This window comes from Diabrotica undecimpunctata, chromosome 2 (assembly GCF_040954645.1).
Source record: "Diabrotica undecimpunctata isolate CICGRU chromosome 2, icDiaUnde3, whole genome shotgun sequence".
NCBI lineage: Eukaryota > Metazoa > Arthropoda > Insecta > Coleoptera > Chrysomelidae > Diabrotica > Diabrotica undecimpunctata.
In genome coordinates, this window is record NC_092804.1 from 32,597,762 (window position 1) to 32,622,857 (window position 25,096).

Consider the following 25,096-nt stretch of genomic DNA (forward strand, 5'->3'; position numbering starts at 1 on the left):
AGGAACCGCTATTCGGTGGTTTGATTATCCGCACATGATTTCCATCTATTGCTCCCCCACAGTTTGGAAAGTTCCATCTATTTTCAAAATCTTTTAAAATTTGAGCCCATTCTTGTGAAGTTTCTGGAAACTAAAAAAGAAAAGTAATTTTTAACTATTTGTTGCAGGTCAGTAGTGAGGCGATTCATGTTGAATCGGTTACTAGCCAAGAATCGATTTTGGAACATGCGTCTACTCCAGTATTATCTAGCACTTCATCTAGAGTGCCTATCTACTCCAATAACACTATACGTAAAGAAAAAAAAAACTAAACGAGACGACATTATTGATGAAGCATATAAAATGTTGACCAAACCTGACGACGAGTGTAGCAGTATTGGTACGACGGTCGCATTTAAACTAAGACGAATGAATGAGCGCCAAAGAAATGTTTCAGAATATTTAGTAAACCAAATTTTATTTGCTGGAGTACAAGATAAGCTAGATGAAGCAACATATATTGCGTATCCTGCGCCTCGTCAAATTGATTCTACTCCCAGTAATATACCAATAAATTATACCAATAGTGACGTATCATTTGAAAATAGACAGTCCAATAATAACTTTGACTTATCCAATTATTTACTTGTACCAAATAAAAATGTCGGTATATAGAATATAACTTAATTTATAGAATATATGATATGATTTTTTAGACAATTCTAATTACTTATTTTTTACCTTTTTGTTATTCGTTTCTAAGAATTATTATAATATATCTAAAATGTGTCATCAATTTCATATTTACCTTTAAATATTCATTTTTTAGAACCTTGTAGATCGCCGCGCATGTTTCCGGAATGATAACCCCTAACGCTTGAGGTGAAATTAAAGTTGTATATTTCATGTCTTCAAAACTGCGACCGGTTGCCAAAAACCTTAATGTTGCAGTTAGTCTTTCTTCCACAGTAATTGCACTTCTCATTTTAGTGTTTTGTTTTTTTAATTAAAGGTGTCACTAATTAAAGTAATGTTTTAAAACATGTTTCATCCATTCTTAAATAGTTTTTATAATCGTCCGTACAGGAAAGCTTTAATTCTGCCATAAGTGACATGTGGGATAACCTATTCCTTTTCATTAGCCAGTCTTTAACCCAGTACGCTCTTTTCTTTTTCTTTTGCGTTTCAAGCACAATTATTAAAGCACACGCCCTTTTTCGCGAGAGAGACATGTTTTCTCTTCGATAACTGCACTGTGTATGGTGAAGAGTTGCGGTTTCATAGAGATTTTTAACTGAAGGAAATGGTCGTCGGATAACGACCTCATCTCGTATGTGTCGGTTTTCGATAACGGCCTTCAGTCGCGGCCTGCATGCCATCGCCTCTTCGATATCCGCAAGTGAGTGGCCAGTTTAAGGAATGTTTTTACGCAAAATTCATAGAGTAAAAGTCTCCTTAATTTCATCTGGCTCTTGAGTTTATTTTTAGTTAGATAAATAGGTTCGACGTCCTCTGCATCTCTATTATCTGTTATTTCTTCGTGTTCTGCATGTGTCTTTTGGTTGTTTTTGTATAGATCTCTAAAATGTGTTTTCCAATTCCAAAATTCCCAATAATTTTTTTTCACTTTGTGATTGTTTTTAGGTACTATATTGTTGTTTTATATGTTCGAGCAGTATCTTGTTGTCCTTACTATTTATTTATCTAACGATAATGGAGACGAACAGTGTCTCCATGTCATGAAATAAAATCAGTATTATTAAGTAACTTGAAAAGAAAAGGAAAATGAATTAGGTTTTGAAGGAATAAAAATAAGTATTAAAAAAATATAATTGCTAAATCTAAACAGGACAAGTATATACATTGATACTTTTGTCTTCAGATACTGAGAGAATTTTATTACTGTCTGGATTGTATGTCACGCCCCACACCTAAAACACAATGCTATTATTAAAGTAAACAATTTTGCTGTACTAAAAATGATTGTTGAAATATTTCTATGATTTATTGTTAGCTTTCGTGGTAAAAAAGATGTCCTTTCTATATAGTTCTTAATTTAAGATATAGTTCTCAATTTAAGTTCTTGAGTCAATATAACCGGATCATAGGTTATTAAAAATTTAATTTAAAAATTGTTTGATTTTTGACATTTCTATCACCTATATTAAACATCTCATTCCAAATTTTTGGATTTAAAAAAGTTTATAACATCCAGTTTAAACCCGTCCAAATATAAATCTAATGATCATATCTAACAGAAACAATTTTATCTTTTTATTAACCTTCATAAACCCTATGTCAAAAACGTACATTGAATACCAAGGTAAGTGCTAATGCAAGTTCAAACCCAAGTTTTATTTTATTTCTTCACATGTTTAACATTCGTTTGTAAAGTACAGGTATAAAATAGACCACTTTTATATCTAAAAGATTTATTATTTGCATAAAATTACAAAACAAATCGAAAAAATCAGTCAAAAATATTGATAATTTTAAAAAATATGTTATCAATCATTAAATCACAAATTTAAACCCTTATAACATAGTTTTTTTTAATGCTATAAACATACAAATTGACTGCACCTTATAACACACTTTTTTTTGTTCGTGTTTCTGATGTCCTTATTGTACATCTAGTTCTGACAGTTTAGCTATTGTGTGTTGTTTTATTTTTCTTCTAAAGGTGCCTATCTTATAGTGATGTTGCGACCACATTGACCCATCTCCTTCTATTTGTAACGATGCTCTGATCGTTTAACAGTTCGAACCGTGGGAGTGTCAATATTTGCGCATCCACTTCTACAACGTGACGGCGAAGTGGGATTCAGAACGGCTATTTAAGGCGTGTGAATAGCGGAATTAGACAGTCTTGTAGCTAGCGCTCTAGGCTTCCTGACTCGCCGGTGTAGTGAACCTGCGAGCCATCCCGGACAGAGAGATTTCCGTATTGAGGATCATACTCTGTCCCTAACCAAGCGGAACCCATCGGTATTGCGTATTGAGCATTACCATGGATCTGCACAGAACCAACCGGGACAGAGAGATTTCCGTATTTAGGATCATACTCTGTCCTTAGCCAAGCGGAACCCATCGGTATTGTGTATTGAACATTACCGTGGGTCTGCTATTTCATTTCTTTATTAGTAATAATTAGTTTCTTTTCTCTTATAGACGTTCGCCGGGGAATTCATTCATCGCGGGACCCAGACGGGAACGTAGAATTCATTTTATTTTTGTTTTATAAGTATACAACGTAGAATTCCTTTTTTATTTTTTATTTATTGTATATATACTAAATAGATTTATTTTTGTTTCAAACCTGTGTTTTACTGAATCTGTCGCCCCGAAAGAGCTACCCATCACAAACTGGCGCCTGAGCAAAAATTAATAACATGCCGACAGATAAAGACACAGACTCAGTAACAGGTACGTCGTGGATAAATCGACTTTGCAAAGAGGAATTGCAGAGCGAGGCCGAAAAATGCGGCTTAGATCCCAAGGGAACCGTCGACGAATTGAGAGCACGACTCAGAACATATTTTAAAAATCGCGAGGAAGCTACAGGAACAATCCCAAAAGAAAAAACTTCCAAGGGAACAGAATCCGACACACTGACCCAGGAAATTTCGGGCATCCGAAGACAATTACAGGAATTAACAATAACGAAACAAATGGGGCAACCAGAATTGCTAAATCAAGTACGAAAGTGGAACACACACTTCGACAAGAAACATTCGGATGCAATAGAATTCTTAGAGAGGATAGACGAATTAAGCTTGGCCTACGAGATCGATAAACAAGATCTACTAAGAGCATTACCAGAATTATTAGGAGACCACGCTTTGTTATGGTACAGAAACAATAACAAAAATTGGAAGTCATGGACAGATTTCAGCGAAGATTTTAAAAAAGCTTTCTATCCCAGGGGATATTTGCTACAACTAGAAGAGGAAATCCGAAACAGAAAACAGAGACAGAACGAACCAGTAGATAGATATATCACGGAGATTCAAACATTAATCAGACGAGAAGGATCTTTTTCCAAAAACCAAGAAGTCGAAAGGATATCCAAAAATTTGTTACCAGAATATAAGCTTTATGCTCGCCGCCGGGATTTCGGAAACTTAGCCGAATTACAGGATTTAGCCCAAGAATACGAAGCTCTAGAAGACGAAAAGGCCCGAGCAAATCAGATTTGCCGTGGAAACTGGAGACGCACGGACCAAGCAAAGTACGATGCGAAAACGGCATGCTTTAGATGCAAGATGCCAGGTCACAGCCGTAAAAACTGCAAAAACCCATGGAAAAAGTTTTGTTCGCGTTGCGGCAGAGAAGGGGTTTACAGCAGCGACTGCTGTTTCAGGCGTCAGGGAATCGAATTACAGACTGGAGAAACAAGGAGTCGTAGCTACCCATCACATATTTACAGCAAAACACGAAATAAATCACTTAACGTTATACCAGTCCGTTTCCTAGATTGGCCAGCCAGGATATACATCTACACCCAGGGACTCAGGGACCCAGGGTGTATATATGAGGCCCTTAACATACGTCGATAGCACTACATTTCAAATGCCTCCAATCGTTTTATGGCATCTTCTGTTGTGTTATTGTAAAATGTATTTATTTTTCATGATTGTATCTGCTAATCATATTTTTACAGTTACTGGTACCTGGTTTACTGTTACTATAGCTTCAACAAAAACATTCTTCTATTATCCAAAGGATTTTTTCCCCTCTGGGTTTTTTTCATCCAAAGTTTATATACATTTAGAACACCTACGACCAATAAATGAAAAATATTTTGCCATCGGCCTCCGGTTACTCTTTGTATGTGTGAGTATTGTTTTGTTTATTTATCAGTTGTGTCTACTGCACTCTTTGTTATGTAATATATGCTTGTAAAAAATTTTTGTGTCGGACAGGGTAAGACTTTTTTCTAACAATTTATCAGCTAATTCAGCACTGTTTAAAAAATTATCTGTTGTAATTACACAGACTTCAGATACATTATTTACTAGATTCATAATGCCCCTGACCTCTCTCTAGTAAATTTCCAATTATACCTAACAATTTTATGCTTGTCTTTTTTATATCAAAACTTACCTAAATTTTTAATCTGTACTTGTCCGGTTTCCTTTTCATATATACTCTAAAAGGAACTCTATATCGAAACGGCACCAACTGTTCATCAACATACAGGTGTTCAGATAAATTATACAATTTTTTGCAATTTGAAACAAAATTATCAGAAACATCCCTAATTGAAGATAATTAATCACACATTTATCACAGAAAACACGTTTCCTTTCTTCTCTTGTTTCAAAGTTGAAAAATCTTAGAAAGCACATAATCTTCTGGAATCTATTGCGTGACAGTGCAGCTGATACTACTGGTTGATAAGATATTTTTGCCTCCAAAACACACATACTGGTTCCTTAGCAGCGTGTAGTGTCCCACAAATGATGAGTAAACCAATAAATTGCTTTTATTTCTTCTTGCAAAATAAAATTAAAGTTCATTACGTTCTTACAATAATAAGTATGTATTACCTTTTTTATTTGTTTCAAATAAGATTATATACATAATATTTTAGTATGTTGTATTTTGCTTGCTTTCCTTTTGTCACAAATGGAATTTTTGGCAATCTAAATTTGCAGATTGGCCCAACACATCAATGGAATCTTCAGAGTCATCTTCATTATCACTAACATACAACACATCTTCCGATCTATGAGTTTGTCACTATATATGATTCTTCTATATCACTACCACTGTCCTCTAATGCCAAATCATCAAAATCACTATCACAGTCTTATCTTTCAAGTAATGCCCATTGTTTTTCCTCAGTATGCTTTTTTTTCATTTCGAAATTTAGATGGCTTGCTTTATATACAAAGAGCCATGCAAAGTGAGCACATCTAACACACTGCTGTTGCAGCGATTTTTCCATATCATGTGTACATAAATTGGCGAATCCCAGGACCCACTGGCCACTTATATAGGGAATACTGTCATTATATTTATATGAGATATGTTTGCACCCCAGTTGCTTGTTGAAATAAGCAGATAATAAACCTGAGCACAGTGCAACTGTACAATAAAACTTACTATAATTTGTTAAAAATAATAGCCAATGATTACATATTTTGTATGCCACATTAAGAATTTATATTTGACAAATAGTTAAGAAGAAATAAATATTAAAAAATAATTTTGACATATATTTACAGGAATTGATGACTGCGCTGCACATGCACCCCTGTCGAGTTTATGAAGGTTAATAACACATAAATTAGATAATAAATGTAGTGAATATGCTAAGATGTGACATACCTATAAAATTAGAAAAAAAAAACACCTATTAACAATGTAAAAAGTTTTTATACTGTAAAAATAGAGGAAAGTCTTTGATTTATGGATAGAAGTACTTAATGCACTATGCATCAAAAAACATTAAGTGTGTTAATGTGTTTGATAAAGATACAACAAGCATCCACATTTATCCCCTATAGAATTAAAAAAATATGTATACTATTTACCTGGTCTGTATGTTCATTAAATGTATGAAGACACTGTCTGGTAGCGACATCCCAAACTTTTACTGTTTTATCAGAACTACCAGAAACGAAGTTCTTGCCATCAGGGGAAAATGCTACACTAAGAACCCAGGAAGCATGGCCTGACAATGTTCCTATCAGACGGGTTTTTTGATCTCGTCTTGAATTAAAAAAAAAAATAAGAATACATAAAACAAACGATAAAACTCAACTTACACATCATAAAGTTTCATATATCCATCATCAGAGCCCGTTAGCAGTAGTTGAGAGTCGGGAGAAAAGCAAAGAGAACGGATTGGCATAGCATGACCTTCTAAGGTGTGCAACAGTTTGTTGGCTGCTACATCAAATATATTAATAATGCCTTCAATAGCTCCACTTGCTATGTATTTTCCATCTGGACTCTAAAAAGAGTATTTAAAATAATATAAAAATAATGAAAAATTTCTCAAAATAAAATATATTATAGGAAAAAACATACAGATCGTATATCTATATAAAGTAATATGCCTTATTTAAAAACTACATGCCAGTTTTTAAAAAAATTGTTAAACCCAAACGTTTACGAAAAATTTCACCAGATTCTTCTTTTTTATTCTGACTTTCACTTGCTAACCACTCCATCCCTCCATCCTATGGCTCTATAGCCTAATTTGAGCCCTATCCTCCCTCCATTTGTTAACCATTAATTATATTCTATAGTCATTCTCCTCCATGATCAAGTACCAAGGTAATTTCTTGTGTCCAAATTTATATCTGATTAGCCACCTGCTGTTCTCATTTATAGAGCCTAATATTCTTCTCAGTACCCTTCCCTCAAAGATATCATGACCGAAAAAAGGGTTTGTACTAATACAAAACCCTTTAATGTATGTTAAAAAATATACTACACAAAAACTAATAAAAATGAAATATACACTAAATTAAACCTTACAGTTGTAACTTTCAGATATTAAACAAAATATGTACTTACATAAGCTATGCTTAAAGTAAATTTTCCTCGAGTTTCAAAAGTTTGTTCAGCTTTGGCTGTTTCAACACTATATGCTGTAATTTTTCTAGATCCAGAAATAATGTATTTATCATCTGGACTAAAAGCAACAGTCCAAAGATCTACAGGGCCAACATCAACATTTGCAATCTTTTCACCCTTCTCTAAATCCCATATCCTCATACTTGAATCTAGAGAGCTTGACGCACATACTAAAAACACATATTTACACAGAATAAACACAGATAATCAAACCATCAATAGAAACATAATATTCCCAGAGCTTATTAATAATTGCTACTATTAAATATTAATAATACTGCTAAAATTTAATTTTTAGTATGTTGCAGACAGCTGTTTCTTTGGAACAACTAGGTATTTTTTATATTTTTATAAAAAAAATCGTAAAATCAATTTTGATGTACAACTTATTGGTCCCTAAAGCTACACCACTCTGTTTCATTAAACAGTGTAGCAAAAAAAGTGTAACATCAGTGTAGATAAATCTTCACCTGCTTCTGAGAAGGTGACTACCTGATAGATGTCTATAGACTGCCTATACTTGTTACACTCATCTTGCACAGTACCTTCCAACTGAATTTGACAGCTGTGTAGCTGTCACATGTGTTTGTTTACAAAGAAATATCTGTTTCTTTTTAGTTTAATTTAAATTTAAAAGCTTTTAGTAATTTTAAAAACTAAAGTACCTACAAATTTTAATTTAATATTTTATTTTGTTTCTTTTAAATTGGGTTGATAATTATATTTCATCACCCATTTTTATGTTTTTTACAGATACCTAGCTAATTATAATAAAGTTTATTTAAATTGAAGAAGGAAAATCAAAAGTAAAAGAAAACAAAACAAAAATATCTAAAGATAAACAAGTAGTAAAACATAGACATACAAATAGACCTAAAGGGCCAATGTATCAGTTTTCTCTACCAGACAGGGGAACAGACCCATATTGCAACAGTCAGTCTATTTGTATTATGTCTATGTACTAAAATTAACTGACTTAAAGCACAACTCAAAGGTTAACTACGTTCCTTTGTTTAGTGATACAGCCATGTTTTTTGTTTGGCATTAGCTTATGTAGCTTACACTCAACTACATTTGAATGTGCTGCACTAGGAACAGACCTAGTATATGTGTATTATCATTCAATTAAAAACTAATAAATTTTCTTATGGTACAAAAGTTTATTTTTACTTATAAATACTTACATTTGCCATTATGACTGACAGCTACTGACACAACACCAAGAGAATGTCCTTCTAGATTATGCTTAAGAACTAGACGATCATCCTGCAATTCCCAAACTTTAACTAAATCATCTACTCCACCAGTAACAATATAGTCAGTTGGGGGCTCATCAGATAGGATTGAATCTCTAAAATATGTAATAGTAATAGTATTGAAATGACAATATTTACAACATAACGGTAGTACCTGGACTTTTCATCGTCTCCTTGATTGTCGTCTTCGGATTTTTTCTTTTTTTCAGGAGCATATCGACCCCAAAAACAACTCCAAATGCATTCGTCATGAGCATTTTCCTTTTTGTGTAACACCGAATACTGAAAATACCAGTGACTTAAAATAAACACTATTCAAAGTAAGTAGACACTCACCATACTTATTTATTATTTTAAACCTGGGTACTAAATTAAATTAAGTTTTTCTTATAATAAATCGGCATTCCCAAAGTAAATAATGAGGTTAAGTTGTTAAGTTTATGAAAGTCCGAAGTCAGTCAACACTCAACACATCTGTCAGAATCAGAATATCATATACCGCCATCTGCTGTTATACCTCAAAACCATCTGCGATGAAAAAATAATTTTTATTGATATTTAATTTGATTTTTGGAGCAAATACTCTTGTAAAATAGTTTAATATTCATAATTAAAATGTAACAAAGTTATACTGATTCGGATAAGAAATTATAAATATAAAAACGAAACAGGCAACTGAAAGACTACACAAAATGTCATTGTCAAGTCAATTGACAAATGAAAATGACAGTGGAAATGGAAAACAAATGCCAGGTTTAGTGTTTGTGTTTTATAATTTTGAAAACTTATTTGTTAGAATTTCTACAAAATGTCAGCTCTATTTAAAAATGCCAAGAAAAAAGTGAACCAGTCAGAATTACGAAAACTAATGAATGATCATAAAATTAAAGCCAAGGATGTGAAGAGGATTGATTCTCCATTAGCTAAATATCCTTTTGTTGAATTTATAAATAATTTTATACTACTTATTTATTTTGTACTAGTATTTCTTGTTTGATAATTTAGGTTATATGTAGATTTAGATAGATATATAATATTGAGCATCTATGTTTTTTGTGTCTGTTTTCCTTAATACTTTGTACATATAATGAACAGGGTCAGCTCACATGTGTGCTATGTAAGTGGGTAGTGCGTTCAGAATCCGTGTGGTCATTGCACATAAACTCAAAAAAGCACAAAGAAAATATAGAAATAGCAAAGAAATTGAAGGAGCGGACAAATAATTTCACCCAGCCCTTGAAAAGACCATTGACTCCTCCTTTACCTGAAGTTCCAGAGAAAAAGATCAAAGGTATTTTAAAAAATGCTCCTGTTAGTAAAAAGACTGAAACTAATATAGATAATGGTCTTAAAGAAAAGAATAATGCACTGCCAGATGATTTTTTTGATTCAAAATCCAAAAGTCAGTCTACATCCAAAACAGTTAGTACTGAAAAAGAACAAGAGGTAGATAAGATGGAAGTAGATCAAGTTTCTGATGGCAAAGATGAACTTCCTGAAGGATTTTTTGATGATCCTAAATTAGATGCTAAGGTATTTTTTACATTTAATTATATGATACTGAAGCAAAATTATGTTTTCTATTAAATCTAGTTCTTAACAGAAATAATAACATTACATTACAGAAAAAGGGGGAGCAGATTTGTAATTTTCATTTAGTGTTCCAACTTCTAATATTATATCAATGTTTCTATTTCTTTTTTGCACATTTCTTGCTCATATTTGGACTTTTGTTTATACAGTAAAACCTTCTAATTGTGACCACCCTTGGGGAATCAAAATCTGGTCACTAATGAGGATTTATGGTTTAAGACTGGAAGTACTGGAATTTATCCAATGCACATCTGTAGACTCATCTAGATCTTCTACATTTAGAAAAGTTTATTATGGTCTCATTTGACCTATTCTAGAGTGTGGATCAGTAAGTTCTCCATCATATGACTGTTAAATTAAATAGATTGAAAGGGCCCAAAATAAATTTTTGAGGATTGCAGCTGTTAGGAGTGGATATCAGAGAGAGGAATATGACTATCAGGGGATACGATACAGTCTTGATTTACCAACACTTTAGTTAAGGAAGACATTGTTAGATTTATGTTTTCTGTACAGAGTGATTAATGCTATTATAGATGTCCTCAATTGTTATCACTTGTTAATCTTAAAGTGCCTAGTAGAAACAACACACAATCAGAAATTTTTTCAGTGTCATTTCACCACACTAATTATGGTTTCAATGAAGAGACTACATCATTGGTCCAAAGTGCCAATAGCCTGCCAAGACAAATAAATATTTTTGATTCCAAAATTAGTTTATTCAGATCACAACTAAAAGGTATCTTATAATAAGTGATTTTTTTACATGTCAATCCTTGTCTACCCTTGGTAGCTACATTAATGTTTGTTATAGTTTATTATTCTGAGATGTTTGATATTTTTAAAATTTATTGTTGTAAGCTTTGTTTAAACTTTTGTAAATAAATTCCGTTAATAAAGAAATAAATATTTGTATGAGGATATATAAATCTAATATAATTAACCTTTATGTGTGTATTATTTTTAGGCAAGAAATCTAGAGTACAAAGATCCTGTAGAGGAGGAATGGGAAAAGTTCTTAAAGGTCATCAAAGAAGCAGACAATGAAAGTAATGCAATTATCGCAGAAGATCAAGAAGAAGCTACAGCTGATCGTCAGATAGATGAAATTGATGAGCAAATGAAAAAATTATCTAGGTATCTATGTCTAATTATGTTACCATTGAATACTTTATTATTAAAACAATTACATTAATTCATATTTTTCCGCTTTTTCCTTATTAGTAAGTTTTCATACAATTGTATATGTTCCTCTTGTGTAGTAAATTTTTTACATGTTAAATTTACAATCTACTTCAGAAAAAAACTATAAACGTTTTTTAAATACATGACTTTTTTGATGAAATACATGATTAACTACTCACAAGAACAACAGTGAGTAAACTAGAAGTTGTGGAAATAGCAATGGAGAGAATAATGTTATGGGTTTCTCTATGTGATAGAATACCTAATGCTACAATGCGCAAAATATAAGGAGTAGTAGATCTTATTGAAAGAATATCAACACGAAAATGGAACTGGGCAGGTCATGTAGCAAGAGCAGTTGATGATCATTGGCGCAAAATCGAACTAAGTGGAAAAGCGTGCGGGAGGTTTGTGTTCAGTAATGGAAGTTGGAGGTTAGATGATGATGTTGATGACGATAATTGTATTATAATATTCCAAGAAGTTAATTTATTAAGCCTCTATAGTTTATTTAGACATCCTATGATTCCCAAAGAAATATTCAGCTGTCTCTACTGGTTATTTGGATTGAAACAAAATAAATATGTTTGATATGATTCTATAAATTTGGTCCTCTAAACCATTCCAATGGTACAGTTTACAAATTAGAAGCAAAGTCTCTAACTTAAAAATATTTCATGAAATAAATGTACTCTATAACATTAGCTGCTAATGGAAATGTAAATAATGCCATTATACTGAATTCAACCTTATCTATAAAACGTATTTCAGTCTCTTCCTCTTTTTTATACTACTTACACACTGTAAACATTTGTAGAGGAAGTCGTCCTCTACATTACAAAGTAATGTAGAGGAAGTGATTTAACATCAATGACAGACTTTAGAATTCAACATCCATTCTATCCAGGTCAAGTTAGTCCAAAAAATAGGGATGAGGTTACAAAAATTCGCATAGAACTAAAAATTGATAAGAATGTTCGGGATATCATTACAAATGCAATGTAAAAAGCCCTCATTAAGGTCACAGCAAAAAGAGATATTCAAGGTCAATTATTAGAATAAGATTTTTCAACTTTTTTAATCGTTATATCTCAGAAACGGTAAATCTCTCTAAATAGATAATTGTGTGATCTACAATTTTGGTCTGATGATTTTTATGATAAAATGTACCGTTTAGCTCAAAAATCCTATATTTGCGACTTTTGACCTTGAATAACGTTTTTACAGATGTGGGATTGATCGAGACTTTTCACCTTTCATGTATAATGGTGTCCCGAACAGTCGGAAAAGTTACTAATTTTTAGTTCTATGCAAACTTTTGTAACTTTAAATGTATATATTGATTAAGTTATTAATAACTTTTTGTTGTGTAATAAATCATAGTAAAAAATAAAGTTATTTCATTTCATTAAATGTAAATATTAATTTTGTTTTGGATTGACAAAAAGAATATCTGCTCCAATCGGTTCATTCTAACAGTTTAAATTTATTTTTATTTTAATAATTTTATATAAGTAGAGTAGAAACAAAACTAACAAGTACAACAGATTTTATATTTAGTTTTAAATGTATAATTTTTAAGTTTATTTCGAGTAGGTAATAATTTTACTGTAATTAATATTTTGTTTTAGGGTTCTTGACTTGGAAAAGAAAAAAGAGGAAGTGGTGGCACAAACCAATGAATCTAGAAACCAGAATTCAAGTATTGACAATAATGAAGAGGTCGATGATGATTTTGATGAGTTTTTGGATTGGAGGGAAAAGAAATCCTTCAATTAGTTAAGATTTATATTCAGTACATTCTTGTATAATATGTACAGTTATAACATTTAAATGTATTTTCATTGTTGTGTTTTATTTATAAGTACCTACCTACACTCCCTGATTAAATTAATATGACCGCCTATGATTTTTTTTACAAAAATCAACTGTTCACCTACTTTTTGTTTAAAAATTTATTTTTAAATTTAATTTTATGTAAAATACATTAATTATAATATGGTTAATAAAAAAAAAACAATAAAACATTTGACTATTTTATATATTTATGTTTTTTACTACTTTGTTGAGCCTCCTTTAGCTTTGATTATTGCTTTTACACTTACACGTCTTGGGATACTTTGAATGCAGTTAAAGATCATCATCATTCTGGCTTTACAACCCTGCGTGTGTCCTAGCCTCCTCAAGAATTTCTCTCCAGTAGTCCCTATCCATCGCCTTTCTCCGCCAAGCAGGTATTCTCATGTCTTCATCGATGTTATCAAGGAACCTTGTTCTGGGCCTTCCTCTTCTCTGACCAATGGCAATAACAAGGAGCGTTTTTCTAGCTGGGTCATTTTGTTCCATCCGCAATATATGTCCTATCCACCTCAGACATCCTATCTTAATATGTTTTACGATGTCAGGTTCCTGGTATATTCTATAAAGTTCGAAGTTGTATCATCTTCTCCACACTCCTTTGTCATTCACTTCATCATAGATTCGCCTTAGTACTTTTCTGTCGAAACATCCTACCATGTTTTTATTATTTTTTGGTTAAAGTCCAGGTCTCTGAACCATGTGTTAGGACTGGGCGTAGTATTGCTTTGTATAGTTTTATTTTTGTATTTCTCGGTATAATTGTGGATTTAAGGAGGAGATTGAGCCCAAAATAGCATCTCTTGGCCGTGCAAATTCTGCGGTAGTATTATTTTCAGTGTGACATAGTACTGTGGAAAATATTTTATACACTGCATTTAGAAGCGTAATACCTTTGTGGTTGGAGCATTCAAAGATATCTCCTTTTTTGTGAATGGTGCAAAGTATTTCAATCATTGAGGAGGGATTTCTTTTATCCATATTTCTTTTATAAGCTGCTATAATGGTATTGTGGCCACCTTCTTTATATAGTTCAGCTGGGAGATTATCTATTCCAGATGATGTTCCTCTTCTGGTTTCTGGCTAGTTTTTTAACTGCATCTTTAACTTCAAGAATCGTTGGTGGTTCCTCTTCCCTCTGGTCTGCTTCCCTTACCTCATCTCTTTCGTCTTGCAGGTTTTCTTCTTCCTCCATATCGACTCATCCAGCGAAGACTGTACTAACTCATTTTTTGAAGTTTCCGAATAAAGCAAGATAAAAGTCTTGATTGGCACAAAAAATCAGGGGTTCTTATTTATTAAATTCTTTTTATATTTATCCATTGTGTTTACTGTATTGTTCCATTTGTGCTTTTAAACTTGTCAATTTTGTTTCTTTATCTGGATTTTGAATGAGTTAGTACAATATTCGCTGGAAAAAAAATCGGGAATATAAATAATACATACCATCGTTCTGTGGAATTGTATTTATGATTAAAGTCTACATCGAAGTTAAATTACAAAATATTATAAACAAACATTACTGCAGTTCTTCGTCGTCACTGCTAGCAGTGATTTCATACTTTTCTGATGTTTCAGAATGTAGACAAGCCATGATACATAGTAGGAATTTTTCCAGTATCACAAAGCAATAATAAGCCAGTTAACTTCTTCTTATCTATTGGCAAAAGATTTGTGTATACTTTAGATGGAAATTGATCAATATGAGATGGACGTCCCCTTTTTGCTTTTGTTAGATCACACCTGATAGATTCGGAACTTAAATCATACTTAAAAAAATAACATTTGGTGTGTTATATGAAGTACTGATTTCCTTTATTTGACTGATTTTGATCATTCCTTTTCCATTGTCAGTTTTCCAATTTTTGTTGCCAATAAGGCTTTTGAAATCTAGGAAGTCTTCTTGTGACATTTCTGTTACATTATATACTTTTCCGATAGTTTTGGCCATTCTTATCAAAGTAATCCATTGTTCAGGAACATACAAGACCAACTGACGTTTTTTCGCGTTTTCAATTACAGCATGCATGCTGTCTCCCTCATTTTGGGTGTGACGCTTTTCTAAAAATCTATGAATAATACTAACTTGGAAATAGATAGCTGCAAAAGAGAACATTGAAAATCTGGTGTGGTTTCTGTTTTGCCCACCACAGTTATCCGAATAGAAGATCAGTGATTTAATTCCCCACTTTTTGTGGGTCTCTATAAACTTGTTGTATGTAGCATACTTACTTTTATAATAAAAATCGCTTACATTCGATTGAGGAGTCGCTAAAACTTTTTGGAGATCGAAACATACAACGCAGATGGTCTTATCTGTCAAGACGAGTTCTTTGTCACAGTTTTTCATATTTCTAGCCACTATTTTATTGGCTACACTCCTTAAGATACATCCTCTTAGAATCCTTTCGAATATAGGGTACCAACGGAAATAATTTTATGTGCTTTCTCACACTTTCTGCAATATCTGGAGTAAGTCTATGTGGTCGAACTTTATGTTTTCCACGTTGATCTGATTGTAAAACTCCAGTTTCCTTTCTTTTAGTAAATGCTGTATTTACCCATGTTTATAAAATACCAAGAGTTTTTAAAAACATATTTTTACAAATTTGGTTTTGTTCACCGCCGAGCTGAAAATGATATTGCCGAGAAAAATTCCTACAAGAGTGTACACCAGCAGAAATAGTACTTTGTTTTTTCTCTATCTGTGTCACATGCTGTACAATAAAGTCCCATTGCCTTGTATGATCTTGCAAGTTCCAAAAGTCTTCTGTCTCATTTCTTGATTCATTTTTGTGTTACACTTAAGTCTGCATGTTTGTTGGCAAGGTTCGCCTATTTTTCTTGCCTTAACCAGTTTTCCCTGTCGATTTTTATGTTCCAACCCACGATCTAGACCAGTTATAGATTTTACATCAATCCATTCTTCTTCTTTCTTTTCTCGTTTTCTACCCACTTTAATTCTAGTATTAGTTTTCCTGTTCTTTTTAGACTTACTTATTTGTTTCTCACTTTCCTTCGTATCATCATATGGAATTTTTTTATTATCATCTTCTAAAGGTAAATAATGTGGGTCACTATCTGAGTTTGCATGAAACGGGTCTTCAGTATCAACTTCAAAATATTCATTAACTGTATTCGTTCGTTCTGTTTCTGAAAACAAAAGACGATGCATGTTACATTATGAATCTTTACTTGTTTAAATTAAAACAAACCTATAGATGCTTCGATATTAGTAGATATAACTTCTTTGGTCGTATTTAGGTCCGGGTTATCACAAATTGTTTCTAAAAAAGGTATAAATAATTCATGTTTTTATACATATTAAAAATATACTGACATCTTGAAGAATGCGCCTGTCGAGAATCTGTTTCTCGCTTGTTAGTTGTCCTTACTAAATTTACCATGAATTGACCTCTCGAATACATCCTGGATACTTATTTAAATTTATAAAAATGTGCCCTCTATTCAAACGTATTATTTTTGATAGCAATTTATACACTGTACAACTTTTATACGTAAACACCGTTGGTCATGTAGGCGTACCACCGGCGTACTTTACTTAATCTCAAAATGCGAAAACTGTATTAACTCACGAGACAAAGGCACTTCCGTTCGGAATGCAGACTAAGACTATACTAACTTAAGATAGGATAGTTTTCGTCGGAACATGTATAGATATACAAGTTAGTACAATATTGAAGTGCAAAATTGGTTGCCTAAACATGGTCAAATTAACTTAGAACTTTATTCGTTGAAAGATATCACGGTAATCTACTTCTTCGGGGGTGTAACCCAAAAACGCCAAAAATTGAGTTAGTACAGTGTTCGTTGGACGAGTCGATATTAAGTGCCTGGTTAAAGTATTCCACCTATCTACTTAATACATCTTTCCTTGTTAATAGGTCGCCATTCTGATTTCAGCATTGTCTTGTGGTTGCCTTGAATTCTTTTCTGTTGATGTTAACATTCTTATAGAATGCTCAAAATTCTTTCTCTTTGTTACGATTTTCTATATATTTAAGTTACGTATTTAGGTGGTTTCTTTTTTTTTTCTTTTATGTATCCTCTTCTCTTTGTCTGGTAATTCTCTACAGTTGTTCTAGTTCGTCAGGCTAGCATCTTTATGTAGGCTTTATTTTTTTCCTTTTGTTGCATTCATCGTCAAACCAATGATTTTTACGGGCACAAATTTCTATTCCTATTTCATCTTTCGCTGCTGCTTCAATGTCTTCCTTTATTCTGGTCCAGTAGGAGTCTATATCTGTCTGGCCTTCTTCATTTACATTTTGATTCCTTAGCCTGTTGGTGATGTTTTCCCGAGTATCGTTCAGCAATTGTCGCATCTCTCAGCTTTTACACATTCCATTTTTTGTATTCATTTTATTTTCTTTACTGGTGTTGCAGTGAAAGAACCTTTGCTTCAAATTGTCATTGCAGTTATAACGCTGAATTAATTTTCAATTAAAACAATTTTGTTGATTAATTTTTCATTGGAAATTTCTCATTTTAGAAGTTCTTAAACATTTTATATGGGATTATGATCAGGAGAATTTTTCGGCCAGTCCAAGAAAGAATACCATGCTCAACCAGAAAATGTTTCACTGATTTAGCAGTTTGACATGGTACTTTTTCTTGCATAAATATGGAATATTCATCATTAGGAAACCATTCATGTACTTGAGGTATCAGTCTGTTCTTCAATATTGCTATGTATTGATCGTGTGACATTATTTCCTTAACCAATTTGAAGTCCCTTATTACCACTAATGGTAGACCAGACCATGATTTTTGTTGGGTGTTTATCAGTTTTAACAACACATTCAGGTAAACACTTTTCTTTAGGTCTTAATTGAATATATTGAGCTTTATTGGTTAGTAGGTTTTAAAGTCACTGAAGCAAACCTGTTAAAAATAGAACGAAAATAATTTTATTTTAATCAACCTTCAATATATAACCATATCAAGCTTTTTTCCAGTCTTCTATAGTAAAGTTTAAGTTTTTTTTTGTCCAAGCTTGTCTTTTTTTCTTCATATTTTCTGCAAGAAGACGGTTCCTAGCTGAACGTCGACTTTTAAACCTCAACTCTATCAATTTTCGACGCATTGTACGCGTTGATACTAGCACACAAATTTATTGTATGTGAACTTTTCTGTAATTAATTTGTTGGAGTAAATAATTTTAAGTGACTCCAAAAACGTATGGTTGCCATCTTCAAGACCTGTACAAACTGGTACAGAGTTCCAGAATCCTGAAATGGTTATTATGAGTGAATGAAAGATGTACAATAAACCAAATAGCTACAGTACGACCGGTTTACAACAGAAATTATTTTCTTTGGTGGGATAAAGAATGATGCATGAAAACTTTCCGATTTTTGTTTGCTTTTTACTTCTTTGTTACTATTGTCTTTGGTTTTATCAATATAATTTGTGGATTTTCTAAAGTGGGTGTATGAGCCCCTTCCCATGTCAGTTGGCCCAACGTTAGATTGAAAAGAAAACTAAATTTTATAGAACAAAATCAAAAGTCCAGCGTTAACTTTAAAATTTTTAATTCAAGTTTTTGTTTTATTTCAAGTTTTAATTAAAAAAATGGATTGAATATGTGATTTAAAGAAAAATGTGAAAGTTTACCACTGAGTCACATCTCCTTTATTTTTAAATCAATCCAAAATTTTTTGAGGTAAAGTTTTTACTAAGTTCTGACACAATTCAGGTGTAAAAGAATCCCATATTTCTTATAAGTTTTGCTTAAGTTCGTTGATGGATTTGACGGGATGTTTCTATAGGGGATAAGTCGGGACTGTTAAAAACACATTTCCGAAGTGGTACATCATGGTCTTCAATCCATTTTAAACTCTTCTGTGGTATAGCAACCTGTGTCGTCTAGTTGGAAGACAAGATCTTCCGCTGATGCTAAACTTTCTTCCATAATCGGTAAAAGAGATTCTTCTCAAACCTTCAAATATTTGTCCGTATTTATAATCCCATCGATAAAATGCAACTTTCCCACATCTTTAGACGACATGTTGCCACAGCTCATGACAGACGCAGGAAATTTTACTTTTCTCTGGAGATACTCGGGAAAAAAACGTCATTTTTCCTGCGAATAACGTGAGTCCTACTGTTTCTAACATGCACTTTAAATCTGGATTCATCACTTCATTATATTGTATCCCATAGTGATTGTGTCAAATATTTAGAATTTTTTGACCATTTCAACCTATTTTTCTTTTGTTCTAACGTTAAAAGTATTGAAACTTTTCAAAAACAATTCTTACTTATTTTTTCAAATATAAATTACCTTGTAAGTACCAAATCCCAATTTGTGGGTTTCCCAAGTTGCACGGCGATTTTTGATTATAATGGATCTTAATACCCTTCGATCAGCTTCGGTTATTTTCTTTTTCCTATATTTCTGGGTTTTGTGACTACCGAACTTGTAGTTTTGTAACTTCAGATTATATTTCTTACACTACACCGAGACAATTGAAACGTATTGGATTTTCCATAATTAAAAAAATCCAAGGATGATTGAACAAATTATCTCATCGATAACTTTACCTCGACCCATTTTAAAACAAACAGTGATAAGCTTTACAATCTCACAAAATATATTTGACATAATTGACAATTGTTTTTACATCATTTTTCATAGTTACCTACGGTTTTAAGGTAATTATGAAAAAATTAAAGTAAAGTTCGTTTAGCAGTAAATGGTTGACTTCAATTAGTATCAACTATAAGCATCCTGGGTTAACCGATAATAGTATAAAAGGCCCGGTTTCAGGTAACAATGGTTTACCTGACGTACAAGGTCTTAACAATGGGCCAAGTCAGATAAAATTAATAACATATACTACCGCACTAATTGAAGTCAACCATTTTCTGCTAAACCAACTTTACCCATAACCACAGAATACACCACCCAGCAAAAAGCGAAAGCTAGTCGGTACCTTTGATGTGCGTAGGACAAAAATTTCGGAGGCATAATGACAGTTAAACTACTTATTACACTAAGAAAAGTAATTAGGAAGTCGTTTAAAACAGTAGTAAAGTTATAGTTACACTGAGAAACAAAGTAATTATTAAAACTAATGGTTTTTAAGTAGATCTGTTTTGTATGAATTGTATTTTTTTCTGTAAAATTTAATATAAACCATATATCAATTCTGTACTGATAAGTAAAAAAGGTCTAAGTCAAAAATATCGATTTTTTTTTAACAAAATATTTTAGTACGTTAAAAAACCGATAAAAAGCAATTGAATTTGAGAGTTAATTTCAAAATAGAGATGAAAATCAGTCGATTTCTACTACTTTTTATCGATTTTTTAAGGTATAAAATATGTCCCGAAACTCGATATCCAAAGATTTCTAATTGTCGAAACCAAATTCAGATTTTTGCTTTAATCTGTGCCTTCTAAGAATTACAAGGCAGAACAGACGTTGATAAAGATGTAATTACAGAAATGGGGAATCTAAAATTGCATTCCACAACATATCTCCTCAACTAAGCAAAAATCCTTAGCGAATTGGTTTCTAGTACTCATAAAGAGTATACCGAAATAAAAGGAAAGACAGTTAAGATTTGATTTCACGTATAGTACCTCTGTATATCCGCTTATGTAATTCCATAAGATTTTAAAAAAGTCCTAACTTTCGACGAGCATTGTATATTAAGTCAAGCAACAGACCTACTTTGCAACTTTGCGTGTTACCCATATCGAACACCTTATCTAACTTCTCTGGAAAAATCCAAAGTAATACACCCACTACCGCTTTATGACGTCATCGGATAGTTGATTGTTCGCCTCGAAAGATGGCGCGGTATGTATACGGAAACAGAATATCGATGCGTTGGTGGTTAGAGGCGTCGCGACGGAACATTGCGAAGCGACGCGTCAAAGAGTGCAGTGGTGCGACGCCGATTCGTGGTGTACACACAGAGACAGAGAAGCAGGTCAAAAAGTCCGCGTGTTCGCTCAAGCCAGCTGCTGAAAAACGTAAGTAAATTTTTGTTTTCCAAAATGAATTTAATTGCGTTTTTTACTATTTTTATGCAAATATATTAAAAGAATAATCTTGTTTTTGATAATATACTAAAAAATAAATATATTTAAATTTTTAAAAATTAAAAATATCGATAAACGCAAAATCTATTTAACACAGCAATAAAACAGGAATAAATTTATTTAGGTGACCATCTTTTACTCAAACATTATCATATTATATTTAAATATTATTTAAACAATTACGTATGGGGGGCAATATATTCCATATTTAAACAAATCTTCTATTTTTGCCGTTAATTATTTGTAGTATTTTAGCTTACTTATTATAAAACTATTAAAAGTCCATTAGGTCTGTCTTACCTTTATTTAATTTAGCATTTTCGGTGTATTTATGCATTTTTATTTTAAATGTGTCTTTACCATTGCTGAAAGTTAGACTTAAGAGTCACAAAATGTTCTCTGCCCTGTACCTACTGTCCTAAATAGTGAATATCTTGATCTTCTGTCTTCAATGTTTTTTCCCAGTATAAGACGTAAAAGTATTTTTCTTCACGATAAATATTTTCCAGATTGTATTTTTGTCAGTTGTTTTTTATCGGTGCTCAAGAACAAATTTTCGTAAGCAATTCAATTAACTTCAACTTTTTCGTTAGCTATCCCAAACTAATTTTTTATCCAAGGCATTCTCATACGGCGTAAATTTTGTCGTCATACCTTTACCCTTTTAACTTTTATTAAATCATATAATTACTACAGTTTTATCTCAGTTTACTATGGTAATGAGCTACACATTTTAGAAAGTTTTCAAACGTAGCAATATAAAATTCTAATCGGATCTGCAGCTTGAAATTGGAATTGGTGAGTAAATCGAATGGGCCGATAGATGAGCAGCATGTATGAGAGAGATAAGGTGTTGCGAATTGGTAGCACATTTGTTGATCCCTAGCGCAAGGCGTTAAGGGATTAGAAAAGCGAAATGCACAAGAAAACTTGTACGAATCTATATATTATGTTGGATGTTATTATATCAGTATGATTGTTGATATATTGATTTAAATATAAAATATTTAGAATTAATCTATGTAAGTATATAGTAGTATTGTAGACAATAATATAAATCATCAAAGGAAGTAGACCACCTGCAACTTTCTAGCCATTAGTAACAGCAAAAAAAAAATGGTTCGCTATTCGTTTTAAAACTGCAAATATTTTATACAGAAGCATTTTTTAATTATTGTCCTAACAACATATTTGTAGGTATAGTATTTGGTCCAGCCACACAAAGAGAAATGTTTCTGAGAGATTTTGCTCATAAATAATTCTGCAATAAAATTTAACTAATAAAAACTTAGGTTTACATACTAATCAAAATTTAAAATTGGTGAATGTTAGGGAAATAAGTCTTCTGCTCACAATCCGTTATAAGTTTTTATTAAAGTTCGTAAAAGAGAATGGGTTACCGGTTTCGCTGTTTAAAAACTTTAACAGCATCTTCAGCCCCCCAAGAAACTAAAGATATTATTACAATTCTAATCTATACATCAAATGTAGCTTGATAGCTTTGTAATGTAAATGTGAATGTAATTGTACTGATATTCTTAGTTTCTTGAGGGCCTGAAGATGCTGTAAACAGCAAAACCTGTAGCCCATTCTCTTTTACCAAATTTAACAAAAGCTATAACGGAATGGTTGGATGGTGGTAAGCAAGAACAAGATTGAGGAAGGCAGTGTTTACGCTAAAGGAAAACTTTTAGGCAGGGTGCACAGATATCAGTACTTAGGTTGCGAACTAAATGAAGAATGGGATAGAAGTATGAAAATTAAACGGCGTATTGAGATAGCTAGAAGTGCTTTTAATAAGATAAAAACAATATTATGCAATGGAAAACTCAACATCGAAATTATAACTATCAACATCGACTACTGAGATGCTACGTGTTATCTGTCCTGTTGTATGGAGTTGAGACCTGAACAATTACAGAAGCGACAAAGAAAAAACTTATTAACTTTGAAATGTGGTGTTATCGAAGAATGTGGAAAATATCTTGGACACTTGGACACCAAATACTTTGGTCACATACTAAGAAACGAGAAATACGAATTGATGCGGCTGGTCATACAAGGGAAGGTGGAAGGCAAAAGAGGACCGGGGAGAAGACGCACGTCCTGGCTGAAGAATCTGAAACAATGGAGTGGGAAAACGTCAATACTTTGACGTTTCAGAACGGCTGCAGATAGAGTCAAATGGGCCATGATCATCGCCAATGTCCTTAGGAATGGGGCTCGTTAAGAAGAAGATAACGGATTGTGAGTTAAAGATTTATTTCTCTAACATTCATGGATATGTGTTCACACCAGCAGCCTTAACATCATTTAAAATTTTGAGATTATATAGAAAAGTGTTTGCAGAAAAGTTATTTGAATTTGAAATTTATATTCCAATCACACCATATAATGAGATGTTGAAAAATGATTATGTGTTACCAAACTTTAATTATAGTGATATTGTATATAATTCGTGTATCAGAGACCGTAATAGTTACCACATACAAAAAGGCTAAACTCTTGCCGGCCACGACGTTTAATACGTATATCCATAGAAATCAACAAATAAGTTATAAACAAAGAATGAAGGTGGTTAAGAATGCAACTCAGGCGACATTTTTATTCGAATACGACAGAGGGACTCAATAAGCTATACTTTTCAATTTAATTAAAAATGAAGTCATCAAAAGTGCCAGCAAATGGGGAAGATACAGAATGGGAAAGAAATTAAAATACTGATTTGATGTTTATGTTCTTTATTTGAACTAGTCCATGTTGAGAGCTTTCGTGGGTGGTGTTTATTTATTATCACTAGGTTGTTTTCACTGGAAAACTGTAGGAGACGTTCTTCTTTGTTGTTTCTAATGACCAAGCCAATTGACTGGCTCTTTTTGTGAGATTTTCGGCCGATTGAATCATTATGTGATATTTGCCCGTGAGTGTTATCAAGCTAACAGCAGAACTCATTCCACTGCGGCCTTGATACAGTAATGGCATAGCTGCTGCCCTATGCCACGTCCTCAGTTGGTCCACGGATGCTTATTTGGTAAGACCTTATTCATACATATTTTACATATCTGCCGGAACGTTCCCTATCAGCCAGTGGGACACGCCGTATCGGGATTGAGGACTCCCCCACCCGTCCCTCTTCCGCGAAGTACGGAAGAACCATGGTACAATGAACACATAGAGTCACTACTTAATTCAGAGCTTTTCCTCCACGCAAGCTGGGATGGACACGGTAGAATGACAACCTTCCATAGATGTATTAATCCTTAAATGTTCGTATTATTAGGTGAAATCCATTCCAGACATGCGTTATGTGTATTATTAAATTGTACGCTAAATAATTATTCCTGTCTTGGTTTTTAATCTATATAAGAGATTTACGTTTTATTGTCTCAAAATGCACCTTTGTAGTTCTTTATACCTTGGAACAAAGCGCTGTATAAAAACAAGTGATAATAATACAAGAATAAGTACCACTTTCTTATTTTAAAAACTTATCTTCACATAGAACAACCATCACATTTTCCTTAGAATAAAATGGTTGCTTATTACTCTTTTTTAGT

At 32.6% G+C, this 25,096-nt stretch overlaps 3 protein-coding genes across 3 annotated transcripts in view; 2 read left to right on the forward strand and 1 right to left on the reverse strand.

Moving 5' to 3' along the window:
- Positions 1–1,791: 1,791 nt before the first annotated feature.
- On the reverse strand, positions 1,792–9,322 carry LOC140434380 (WD repeat-containing protein SL1-17). Its single transcript, XM_072522572.1, has 7 exons — positions 9,165–9,322; positions 8,983–9,110; positions 8,757–8,923; positions 7,513–7,742; positions 6,756–6,943; positions 6,522–6,699; positions 1,792–1,910 (listed from the first exon to the last, which is right to left on the reverse strand). Exons 1-7 carry the CDS (start codon positions 9,165–9,167, stop codon positions 1,821–1,823), a joined length of 984 nt encoding a protein of 327 aa, XP_072378673.1. The 5' UTR covers positions 9,168–9,322; the 3' UTR covers positions 1,792–1,820.
- A 224-nt stretch (positions 9,323–9,546) lies between these two features.
- LOC140434381 (zinc finger protein 830) lies at positions 9,547–13,450 on the forward strand. The gene is made up of 4 exons (XM_072522573.1): positions 9,547–9,755; positions 9,911–10,361; positions 11,389–11,558; positions 13,238–13,450. Exons 1-4 carry the CDS (start codon positions 9,637–9,639, stop codon positions 13,383–13,385), a joined length of 888 nt encoding a protein of 295 aa, XP_072378674.1. The 5' UTR covers positions 9,547–9,636; the 3' UTR covers positions 13,386–13,450.
- Positions 13,451–21,339: 7,889 nt separating this feature from the next.
- The window catches only part of LOC140434382 (uncharacterized), a 340,257-nt gene continuing 336,500 nt past the window's right edge, over positions 21,340–25,096 (forward strand). Inside the window, exon 1 of the mRNA XM_072522574.1 lies at positions 21,340–21,470. The gene's annotated coding sequence lies outside the window, so the exon portion shown is untranslated. The remainder of the gene's footprint in view (positions 21,471–25,096) is intronic.

Coding starts and splice junctions, on each gene's coding strand:
- LOC140434381 (XM_072522573.1), top strand. CDS start 9,637: ATGTCAGCTCTATTTAAAAATGCCAAGAAAAAAGTGAACCAGTCAGAA. Junction 9,756..9,910: donor ATTGATTCTCCATTAGCTAA/ATATCCTTTTGT, acceptor AATACTTTGTAC/ATATAATGAACAGGGTCAGC. Junction 10,362..11,388: donor ATCCTAAATTAGATGCTAAG/GTATTTTTTACA, acceptor TATTATTTTTAG/GCAAGAAATCTAGAGTACAA.
- LOC140434380 (XM_072522572.1), bottom strand. Junction 6,944..7,512: donor TTACTTTAAGCATAGCTTAT/GTAAGTACATAT, acceptor TACTCTTTTTAG/AGTCCAGATGGAAAATACAT. Junction 1,911..6,521: donor TTAATGAACATACAGACCAG/GTAAATAGTATA, acceptor ATTGTGTTTTAG/GTGTGGGGCGTGACATACAA.